Source organism: Rhineura floridana, chromosome 5, assembly GCF_030035675.1.
Source record: "Rhineura floridana isolate rRhiFlo1 chromosome 5, rRhiFlo1.hap2, whole genome shotgun sequence".
NCBI lineage: Eukaryota > Metazoa > Chordata > Lepidosauria > Squamata > Rhineuridae > Rhineura > Rhineura floridana.
In genome coordinates, this window is record NC_084484.1 from 158,239,732 (window position 1) to 158,252,011 (window position 12,280).

The following is a 12,280-nucleotide window of genomic DNA, read 5'->3' on the forward strand; positions in this document are numbered from 1 at the left end:
TCAAGCTAATTATCCCTTAATTCTGCGTTCTTAAAGGGTACGATGAATAAAATTGCACATGAAAAAGTTATGAGACCAAAGCAAGTGGGAACTCAAACAACTACTTCAAAAAAGTTATTTGTGGGAAAAAAATTTATTTATTTAAACAAGATATTAAGTAGGTACAAGTAATTGTATCAGTTCTATTTTTCCTACTACATAAGAACCAAATATTTATACTACTGGTTAATACAACTTTTATACTAGCAAAAAGCAAAGATAGCAATTTTTGTATAGCCTATTTTGTTCAGGTGGAATTCCAGCTAACTTTTGCCCAGGCCAAAAATTCCAAAACAAATATTATATCCAAATGACTGCATTGCTTTAATATTAAGTGTGAAAATCTTTAAATTCTTTAAACATATTTAATAATACTCGCTGATAGTGTCCATAACTGTTAGCTAAAGTAATGTATTGTGTGGACTTTAAGTCAAAAAAGCTTAAGATGCAATCAGTTTACATTCCTTTATAGTAATTTTAAGTCAGACTAAACCTATTGAACAAAATGCTAGACAGAGGATCCATTATTTTTATGATTTCATCCTTCTACATTTGAATCCAAAAGAATATTTAGGTTATGCTTACACAGGTCTAAAGAGTAACTGATTTATCAACCATTCTAAACTATGAATTTAAAGCCAAAGCCTTAATCTATTGTGTATTAAAAAAGAGTGAGAGAGCAAAAGTAGGTTTCCCCATGACAAGCCATTTATAATCCAACAGAATGACCCATTCCTTTCCTATGCATGGGAAGAGTCCACAATACATCACTAATATACTTCCCCTTGCCTTGGCCAGCTGCACATACAGCCAGGCACACTACAAAATGCCAAGGTATTACCTGCACAGAAGCACCATAAGTGTCTCCCATAGCAACAGAATCTTCTCCCTATGCAAGCTATTCTCCCTTGGATAACAAGCAGCTTATGTAGGGGGAAGAGGAGGAGTAAAACCATTAGATTCACTCAAGGGGATATACAATGGCCTCCAATTGCAGATTAATAGCCAAGTATATTACAGGAGGAGAACTGATCATGTTCCAAGTTTTACATACACTCAAATATACCCCCCTGCCTTCTTTATAATTTTAAGCTGATGTTCCTCCCTCCCAAATTAAGTTCTAAAATCTAGGTCCCAAAAACAAAAACCTCAAGGATTCAAATAAGATTTCATAATTTTCTCTACATGAATCGCACCACCTCACTCTCTTGAAAAAAACATATGGGATGATATGTCAAAAATACCATGAAGTATCTATACAGATGAAAAAATGTACGTCACAATAAATGGATGAGATACAGAGTTATCGACCACAATTCCATGTTCACTTGGAATTTCAGCAATACATTATTGGTTGTGTGGGAAACTCCCATATTATTCTTGTATCTTTTGGGCTCCTTCATGAAATCTTATTCAAGGCTTCTCCAAGTCTCTCCGTGGCTTCAGTGTGTGCCTATCATTTTTAGTATCTTGAATAACCTATTTTGCCCCTTTTGTTTTGCTGTATAATAAAACAACAAGGCCCATGTTATGTTTCTAGAAGTGCTATTTACATATTATAAAAAAATAAGTAGCATCTTGACATTTACAGGTTAATACAAAAAGAAATAGAATATGGAATATTTTTTATTTTGTATAACAGCTCTCCTCTTTAAGAGACTAATGAAGTTACCTTGTTCCAAGAAAGGAACAGAAAATTCTTCTGTACAATTTAGAATTACCTATAAAGCACCTTGATGAAACAACACATTGGCCTAGATCCAAAAGGCTGTATCCAATGTAAAAACATGCACAAGGATAATTGCACAAGGAGAACTCCCTGCAGTCTGCTCCAGGACCTTCTCCTGACGGTCACTCAGGAAAGACCTGAGCTATGGGACAGAACACTATGTGGGCGGGGTGGTGGAGAAACTGAGTAGAGGTATCCAGCGGCGTCACTAGCGGGAGTGCGGGGGAGGGGTGCGGACATCAGGTGCGCGCCCTCCCAGGGGCATGGATGAGGTGGCTGGGCTTGCGTGCCTACGCGCACACTCAAGACCAGCCACCCGTCCATGCCCCTGGGAGGGCGCGCGCCGGAGGGGCACCCAGCCAGAGAAGGCCTGGGAACGCCAGCGCGCCTCCCTCGCCCCGCCAACGCTGCTCCCGGTCTCGCCTGCCCGCCTGCCTCCAAGGAGGAGTTGGAGCAGCCTTGCCAGGCAATGGCGCGGGGCAGCTCTTGGTGTCACCCCCCTCATGGTGACACCCGGGTGCGGGCCGCACCCTTTGCACCCCAGTAGTGACGCCCCTGGACGTATCTTGGGTTATTGTGAGAATAAAAAGGAAAAATCCCATATGCACCACCCTGAAGCTCCTTGGAATAAGGGTAGTATAACCATGTAAATACACAGATTTACCACTGGAAATGTTTGGTTGTCATGTTATCTCAAAGAGAGTTTGCTATCATAGTCACACATGCATTAGCTGGAGAGATGGGGCACAAGTCAGTAATTCCTTCTAGAGAACCAGCCAGCTATACTATATGCTTTCAGAATCCTCAATGAGAAACATACGCAGGCAGGCAAATTTTGTTGGCTGATTTCTATTTATTTGAATTTGTTTCAAAACAAGTGGAATTCTGAAACATAAGCCAAATCATGTATGTTAAGATGAATATATGAAGTCCACTTTTATTGTTGAAAGCAGCATGTCTCCAAATGAATGAAAAAACATGGTTATGATTAGCCCAACCAACATGGAGTAATTGTACGTCCTCAGTTTTAGTGTCACCTTTTAAATAAGCAATACGCTTCTATATTAGCAAGCATGCACACCACGATTGATTGTAATGCCAAGCATGGCTTCAATATACACTAGTTAAACAATTTTAAATACGTTCTCACTAAACGAAAATGGGAGATAAAAAGTTACCTGTTTATATTCACTAACGCAGTTTTGGCAACAGAATCTTTTAGGCTCTCCATCAACCATAAGGATATTGTTTGCTGCACCTTTACTAGGCAGGTATTCCCCACAATGCTCACAACAATTCATTATTAAGCCATTTGCCATTCGATATCGATTGAAGCAGTGGTCACTACAGAGCTTGTGAGTCATATTTTTAAAGCTAACTTCATGACGGATCTAAAGAAAAAAACAATATTACTCTAAGGAGTTAGAATTAGCCAGATAACAGGTTTCAAACGTAACTTCAGATTAAATTGTTTGAAAAATATGGAAAATACCATTTCAGAAATACAAGCTGCACTGGTTCTTCAAAAAAAGGATCAGAGGATACTATATAAAATTATGGTTTGGCTATAAAATATTTGACCAGTAAATATGGGTAAGTATTCAGTATTGGATCGAGAGTATAAAAATCAGCATGAATCACAAAGAGTTTAGTGAACTTTCACATACAAGCCAAAATATATTGTTTTACAATCACCATGTATTCAATCATCACAGAAATTTAGTAAGTCTCAAAAAATTAGCGTTCAAAGAATGGACTTAAAAAAGAAAAATCGCCCATTTTCTGAGAACTAATTTTCACAGAATAACCTGCACTATGGACAGTTAACAGGAAAAATGAGTTTTACATGTATGTTAAAAGAACAAAGGAAGAACAAGAATGCACCAAATCTCCTCCTCAACTCACACATTGACAAAGGACAGAAAGTTGAACCGCTCATTACATGCATTATTTCTATCTTTGGAAAGAAAGAAAACTGCAGAGAGACTATTAACAATGTTAACGACAATGGGGAGACCACCACAAATCATTAACAAAACAGAATCAAAGAATATTTAAATCTAAATAAATTTGAGTGAAGGATGTAGACATTCATTCAACCAACATGAAAGGGCTAAGCAAATAATTTACATCTCCTAGCTAGCATATGAAAACATGTATGGTACCAGAAGTCTGAGGAGCATATAAAGTGACAAATTAACTAAGTGAACATTTTATCCATAACTAGTAAGTAATATTATCTAAATAGTTTATTTACAATAATGCTTGGTGATTCCCAAGAAACTCAAAGAATATCATTACATTTATTTTAAATCACTTGAGGGGGGTGGCGCAAACAAACCTCTGTTAGTTTTCCACAGATAGTGCATCTTGACTTATTCAAGATTCCTTTTGAGGGATTCTGCTTATCCTCATAGAAGGACAAGCATGATGTACTGCAAAACTCCTGGAAGGACTCACTTGAATCAACCTGAGCAACAATGGTACCTTTCATCGTTGTTATATCTCTGAAAGATAAAAAGTGAACTTCACCTAAGTATTTAGCAACCAGCACAAAGTACCCCCCAAAAATGAATATTCATGGAAAGTAAGAGACTTAAAAAGTGGGAACAACTTTATATTATCAAGACTCCCCCTTTTAAAAAAGCAATTACATTAGGTGCATTTGGACATCACACTAACAATAATTTATTGTGACGCAAGTAGGAACAAGTCATGCCACCAAAGTTTTCACTTCCTCTTTTACTTAAATGCAACTTCCTGTGTTATCCAAACCCACAACTGTGGTTAGCATTAACTATGGTTAATTTAAACAAAGTCAGCTTTAGAAAACATGGTTTGAAGTCAGCATGTTTTAAACTAACCATAGTCCATTACGGTTGACATGACAAACTGCAATTAAAAGCGGAAGCTTTTAAGTTCCTCTTCTTGGCCAAGAGGAAGTAGGAGGGAGAGCACAGAAGCCCAAGGGTTGCTTCAATTCATTGCCACCTGTGCATTGTGCTAAACCAGTCTTGCCCAACCTGGTGCCCTCCAGATGTTTTGGACAACTCTTCCCATCATCTTTGACCAGCGGCCATGCTGACTGAAGCGGATGTCCAACAACAGCAGGAGGGTAACACAGTGGCTTACTCCTGCTCTAGATTAAAGAATAACAAATCATGGTTTGCATACTGAAAGCCAGCCATGGGGACATCAACTTCCGTTCTCCTCCCACCTCAGCAGTCATGTACTCCCTTCTAATCTTGCTGTTAAACATATTTTCCTATCTCATGGGCACCTATGCAAACTAGGGCTAACAAATCATGCTTCCTTGTAAATGAAACCACACCCACTTCAAAACTGCTTCCTAATTTATTTTACCATAGATATACTTGCAATGTAAAGCCATGGGTAATGCCAGGAAAGAGGGGTAAATTATTTGGGGAGAGGGACGAGAGAAGGGGAGAGAACACGTGCTCTCTCACTGACTCCCATTTCACAAACCATGTTTTGTAGGGAATTAGCATTTTATCTATATCAGCCCTAAACAGCGATGAGAATGCAATGAAGAAAAAGGAAAAATTATTTGTGTAAGTATTGTTTATGAGAAGCAACAGGATTGCTTAAAAATAGAGGTTTGTTCTTGTTTAGCAAAAGGGAAAGGGAATAAGCTTTATTCTTTTGTGCTATAGCTGTTTATTGCTCACCAGATACCACAAACCTAAGGTCCCGCCTCTTGTACTAAAGTGTGCATAAGCTAAGTCCAATTAACGTAAATACTTTACTCTAATCAAGAAAAAGATCACTGCCTAGATAGCTAATAGATTGGCAGATAAGTACTATTCTTTTCTCTCAGTAAACTTAACAGCTTCAAAAGCAAAGTTATCAGTTTCTTTTTTTTAATTACAAGCAGGTATCAAAGGTTTCTATTTAAGCATCCTGTGTTAACATGTCTCAATGCAGCAAAGTTATTATTTAAATGAGTACATCAAAACAAAGTACTTATTCATACAGTGCAACTATGGAATTCGCTCCCACATGAGCAGTGAAGGCCACCAAATTAGATGGTGTTAAAAGAGGATTAGACAAATTCATGCAGGATGATACTATCAATGGCTACTAGCCATGTTGGCTATGCTCTGCTTCCATAGTTGGAGGCAATATGCTTCTGAATAGCATTGCTGGAAACTGCAGAAGGGGAGAGTGGGCATCTGGTTGGCCATATGAAAATAGGATAATGGACTAGATGGGCCACTGGCCTGATCCAGCAGGCACTTATGTTCTTAAATGAAGTATGACAAGTGGAGAAAAACTGGTAGGATTAAACAGAAAGTTGGACTTACCATGAAGTGTCCTTCTGGTCATCAGAGAATAGAGCAGACAGGAATGGGTTAACTCCTCCTGGAGGCAGAGTCAACTACTTAAAACAGAAAATGTTAAGTGGTGGCCAGTCAGAAGGGGAGAGAACCTTCTCCTCCTCTTCAGTTCGTCAAAGCTGACAGAACAAGCACTGAGTAGCCGGCCACATATCCTACAACATCCTGAATAACTCAACAGTGGATGGACCAAAATACAGAACATTGAAAGACAGCAAAGTGGAGAAGGGAAACACCCCTCCCCACTTCACAGTGTAGGTCCCACTGCTCCACTCCCAGCTGACCAGAAGAACACTTCATGGTAAATCCAACTTTCTGTTCTTGGACAGCGAAGGAGTGGAGCAGACAAGAATGGGATGTACCAAAGCTGATACCTCTCTATGAACTTGAGTGGGAGAAGACCTAGGCTGCTACCCTCTGGAGGACTCTCCTGCTGAAGGCAGCATTGGCGAAGGCAAACTTGTCAACCTTATAGCGTCTGATGAAGGTGGAGAGGTGCACCCATATAGCCACTCTGCAAATTTCCTCCAAAGAGGCCTTGTGGAGTGCCGCCATAGCACCCACTCCCTTTACAGAGTGTGCAGATTCCCAGTGGGGGGGCCCTACCCTTGGCTAGGTAGGCCCTGACCACACAGTCCCGCAAACACCTACTGATAGTGGATCTAGAAACCTTCCGCCCCACGCCCCCTGCTTGAAGGACATGAACAAGGACTCAGACTTCCTAAAAGGTGCAGACCGATCCAGGTAGATCCAAAGGAGCCTCCTGACATCCAATTTGTTTCACCTCTTTGCCTTGCGATGAAAGAAGTTGGGACAAAAGCTGCTAAGTTTGATGTCCTGATCTCTGTGGAAGGGAGTATTGACCTTAGGAAGGAAGCTAGGATCGGAGTGAAGAACCATCTTGTCTAGGTGAAAAGTGCAAAGCTCCTCCTGGATGAGGAGGGCTCCCAGTTCCCCCACCCACCTGGCCATGGTGACTGCCACAAGGAATACTGTCTTGAGAGCAAGTTCCTTGATGAGTATGGGATGAGCTGGTTCAAAGGGAGATTGTGAGACTGCCTTAAGGACCATGGCGAGATCCCAAAGAAGGAAACCTATGCTGGGTTGGAGGGGATAGGAGAGCTACCCCGCTCAGGAAACGCTTGTCCCAGGAATGAGTGGAGATGGAGTGTACACCATATGGAATACACAGCCCAGGGCCGCCGCCTGCCTTCTGATCATGTTGGGGGTCAAGCCCTGGTCTATCCCATCTTGTAAGAAGTCCAGGATAATGGTTATGCAGCATTCCTGGTCAGGCAGTTGTTTATGTCTGTGCCACCTGTGAAATGCCTTCCATGTGAGATAATAGATCTTCCGGATGGAAGCCTATGTGATGCCAGAATGTTAGCAACAACTCTCGCAGATAAGCCCTCATCCTTCAAAGACCACCACTCAACCTCCAGGCGTGAAGCTGGAGCCAGTCCGACTGAAGGATAGGCCCTTGTGATAGTAGATCCAGTCTGGGGAGTAGTCGCCAGGGGGGGATGAAGCTCAAGTCCACCAGGTCAGAAAACCATAGCCCCCTGGGCCAATGCAGGCCCACCACTATGCCCGGGGCCTGTAGAGCTCGGATCCTGCATAGTAGTTGGAGAAGGAGGGGAAAGAGGGTAAAGCACAGAAAAGACCCCACAGCCATGGGGCTAACAAGGAGTCTATCTCCTGGGCCCACAGATCCCAACCTTGTGCCATGAAGCAATCCAGTTGCGCATTCTTCAATGAGACAAAGAGGTCTATGCACAGGAAACCTGTCGGTGATTAACTGGAACAGCTCCCGGTATAGAGCCCACTCCCCTGGATGGACTTGCTCCCAGAAATGCCAGTCTGCTTGAGTGTTCAGGATCCTCTGTACATGGATGGCCAAGAGGGATGCCAGGTGCTTCTCCATGCACTGGAATAGTAGGTTGATAGTCTCTTGTAGGAGCCCCAACTTGGTGGCCCCGACAGTTCAAATGTAATTTGGCCATGACATTGTCTGTGCGCACCAACACATGCGCCTGAGGTAGGTGAGCAGGGCTGTGGGGTCGGTATATCAAACCTTCGACTCAGACTCCTCTATTTTTCTACTGTCCGACTCCAACTCCTTTATAAATGGCAAATGTATATTAATTTATTAATATTAATAAATTAATATTAATATTAAAATATTAATTTTATTTTGAAGCTAAAGTTGGAGTCGGTACATTTCTACCGACTCCCACTCCACCCAAAATTGCTTCTGACTCCGACTCCACAGCCCTGCAGGAGAGGAAGAAATTCCTGGAAGGCCAGACAAATTGCCCCAAGTTCCAACCAGCTGATGGATCAGCGATGCTCCTGGTGGGTCCACCTCCCTTGGGTGATGCTGAACAGGTATGTTGCCCCCCCATCCGGCTAGGCTGGTGTTAGCAGTCACTACTGTGACCAGTGTGGTCCTGAAAGAGACACCTCTCTGCAGGTGAGGATGGTGGTTCTACCACGGAAGAGGCTCCTTCACAGCCCTGGGGATGGTAATGAGTCAATTCTGGCACTGTGCAATTTGGTCCTGGTATGAAGTAGCAGCTACTGAAGTGCTCTGGAGTGAAAACACACTCATGGTACCATGTCTATGGCTGCTATCATGGACCCCTGGTACCATCAGGGGGGTTAGACTGTTGGACAGGTACTGCAGTTGCGACTGAAGTTTGTTGGTGCACTCGTTAGAAAGAAAGAGCTTGTTCTGTGCAGTGTCGGTAGTTACTCCCAGATGTTGCAGGTGCTGGCTGGAAATCAGAAGGCTCTTGTCCTTGTTAATGAAGCTGTGGTTCTCTAGGCACTGAATGGTGGTCTCGAGATCCCATTGTGCTCCGCCACATAAGTGGCTCTTACCAGCAGGTTGTCCAAGTAGGGGTACACATGTACCCCAAGTGTGAAGGTTCATCAATGGTTGGGACCTTAAAGTTCTCCATAGCTGTAGCCAGGAGACTGTACAGTTTCCTAGAAAGAGTGTGAAGAGACTCGGACGGGCAATCCCTCTCTCATTTAACAATATCTTTGAAGAATTTTGGGAAGGGAACAATCATGTGTTGATCCCCAGACCTAGCGAAGATCTGAAGATCCCTGCTTCCTCTCCTCTGGTTCCCCTTCCTGGATAGGCTCCTTAGGGGGATCCAGCCAACGGCAGGCCATGGCTTGAGACTAGAACTGGGAAAGAATCAGGTGAATAAAGTCTCTTATGATTAGGAGCAGATGGGAGGGTATCATCCCCCGAGAGTTCTCCCTCCTCTCCACTGGAGTCTGAGGCAGAGGAGGATGGGTGGGGACACCCTAAGGAATCCAGGGCTGAGGGAGAGTTGGTGAGGTTGGACTTTGGAGCCAGATCGTCTCTTGCACTTATATACATGAGGGTCGGCCTTCTGGTGAACATAGCCCCTTCGTTTGCTGTTCCCTCTTCCTGGTCTAGAATCCAAGGAAAATGCAGAGGAAGAGCAAGAGCAAGAGGAAGAGGGGAGATGAATCTGAGCATGCTTGAGCTTTTACTTTTTCTGGACGTGGGTCCAGCCAGGGAAGCACCTCCCTCCCTCATGATGGCCTGGTTAAATGAAGCCAACTTAGCCACCAAAGAGGGATGGCCATCCAGATAGTGAGATTTGGCATGCCTTTTGCCAGAACAGGTGGAGAGGACCTCCTCCCCGCTTTCCTGTTTAGTGGAGATCTGGGAAAACAAAACTATCTCTGGAGGTGAATCCAAAATAGCGTTTGCTACAGAAGCCATAGTGGCTAGAGGATTCTCCGTTTGGGATATGGACCTCCCCACTCAGGGGCCCCCAAGGAATGGTGTGAATTGCTTCCCTCCCTGTCCATAAGGCTTCTCCAGAAGAGCTAGATCCAGAAAAAAAATGGAGTGGGTGAGTTCCTCCTCCTCCTGCCAAAAGGGAATAAAGGAAGACAGATGCAGCTGTACCTGTAATGGTGGCAAGGTGGCTACCAAGCTTAGCGGAAATGCATTGCCACTGAAGACTTGGTGACTCTTAAGAGAGAAGAGTCCAAAGGGCTGGTCTCTGCAACTCTGCAGCTATAGCTCTTTTGGAGGAGAGGCAGAAAGTGCCAAAGAAGGCCCACAGGGGGGCATGGGACAGATCCCAGCCACCACCACGCCTGAGCTCCTAAGGGATCACGGGGGGGGGGATAGGACAGATCTCAGCTGCTGTTGCATCCAGATGTCTGAAGGACTGCAAGGGGGCGCAGGACTGATCCCGGCCACTGCCACGTCCAGGAAAGAAAGAACCTTGTGCTTTGGCCCAAAGAAGTCCCTCCCCCCCCCCACAGTCTAACTAGTAGCTGGCAGGTGGGAAAGACAAAAGAGGATAAAGGCTGGAATTGCTGTTAAGAAAAAAGGTTCTTGAGAGCAATCTAGTAAAAAATGAAAAAACACTGTATTTGAATCCCATACAGGGATCCAGGAGAGAAGAATTGACTCTGTTGCTCGCTGAAGGCAGTCAAGACCTGAAGAAGGGGAGAAAGTTCCCTTCCTTTCTGGCTGGCCACCACTTAACATTTTCTGTTTTAAGTAGTTGATGCTGCCTCCAGGAGTTTACCCATTCCTGTCTGCTCCACTCCTCCGCTGACTGAGAAAAAAAGGTTTTCAAGATTAAGACACTCAATTTAAACATCATTAGCAAAGTACAACAGGACTTAACACCACTCACAGATCTCACTGTTAGCAGTATTCACTCAACACCATGTGTCTAAAGTAAGCCAAAATGCTCCACCCATGCTTTCTGCAATTCTCAGCTTGACTTTGTATTTTGCTTTTTCACCACAGGCGTCCAGTTTATGAACCTACAATATTAATGCCAAATGCGTATCTACTCTTGCCATTGCTTAAACTACAGCTTTCGCCATAGATGCTAGAATAGAGAACAGTGACCAAACCTAAAATGCTAATAGCTAGTAGGAAACTGAACTGTAACTGTTCCTCTTTAAAAGTCCCAATCTTGGGACAGGGTTAGGTTACACAGGGAAAGAAATAACTGTGTGTGAAAGAAGGCAAAAGTTTTTTTATACAAACCATCTTCACTAGGTTCAGATAATTTGATAAATGTTATGTCAACTTTTAATTATTTTTAAATGAATGTTTTATATTGTTTTAGAGGTTTCTGATGATTAAGTGATATATAACTCTTCTTAAATAAATAATGTCCAGCCCTTGATTTGCCTACTGTGAATGGGCCTTCAAGCCTGTATGCTCCTTTCTCCCACAGTAGCAAATCATGGTTTGGGCCAGCAAGACCCTTCACAATGAGCTAACAGTGATTTGTCCATTACATCTGAACCAAGTCAGTGCCTATCAGCTTTAATGACAATGCAGTTACTTATAACAAGCTGAAGAAAGGTAGATAATTCATGTCCTGGATAACAACCTAACATTTTACTGAGTTCTCGGGATACTCAACAGGAATATTCATTTATTTATTATTTATTTATTAAAGTTATATCCCGCCCTTCCTCCCAGTAGGAGCCCAGGGCGGCAAACAAAACACTAAAAACACTCTAAAATATCATAAAAACAGACATTAAAATATATTAAAACAAAACAACTTTAAAAACATCTTGAAAAGTAATTTCAACACAGATGAAGACTGGGGTAAGGTCTCTACTTAAAAGGCTGGTAATACTGATCTTATTTACAAAGACCAAGTAGTAAGATATAAACCTTACTTTTTGCACATAACACAGAGTTTCTTTGGAGCTGGTTTATGCGAGAATGATGAAAGGCAGGTAGTAGAACAAAAAAGGTGAACTGATCCTTTCCGCTGATAAGCAGTCTGGCCCTTCTGCAAAGGTTTTTTGCAATTAGCACATGTAACTTTAACCTGCTTAGAAGGTTGCTGTTGTGCAGGAGGTTGGAAGACTTGTTTTGGAAGGGATGCCACCGGTGACAGAGAATCCACTCCTGGCTGTTTCTGATTCCTCGGAAATGAAGCTGACTGGGATATCCAGGAATCTTAAAGATACAAAATAAAGTTACATTTAAAAACTGCCTCCCAATTTACACAGACTGCAAGGACAACAGGATGACAAGCAGTTTGACAGCGAAGCAGAATATTCTATTACTAGTGTAGGTAAAAGGAGTTTTCCCAGAAGGCCAGGGCCTTCA

The 12,280-nt window shown here is 42.8% G+C and overlaps 1 protein-coding gene across 7 annotated transcripts in view; it reads right to left on the reverse strand.

Moving 5' to 3' along the window:
• Positions 1-12,280, reverse strand: part of ZMYM2 (zinc finger MYM-type containing 2) — a 109,167-nt gene that overhangs the window by 72,091 nt on the left and 24,796 nt on the right. For all 7 annotated transcript variants that reach the window (XM_061628595.1, XM_061628598.1, XM_061628599.1 and 4 more), the window contains 3 exons: positions 11,842-12,127; positions 4,110-4,275; positions 2,947-3,159 (listed from right to left, as the gene is read on the reverse strand). In XM_061628595.1, the coding sequence (XP_061484579.1) occupies positions 2,947-3,159; positions 4,110-4,275; positions 11,842-12,127 (665 nt within the window). The remainder of the gene's footprint in view (positions 1-2,946; positions 3,160-4,109; positions 4,276-11,841; positions 12,128-12,280) is intronic.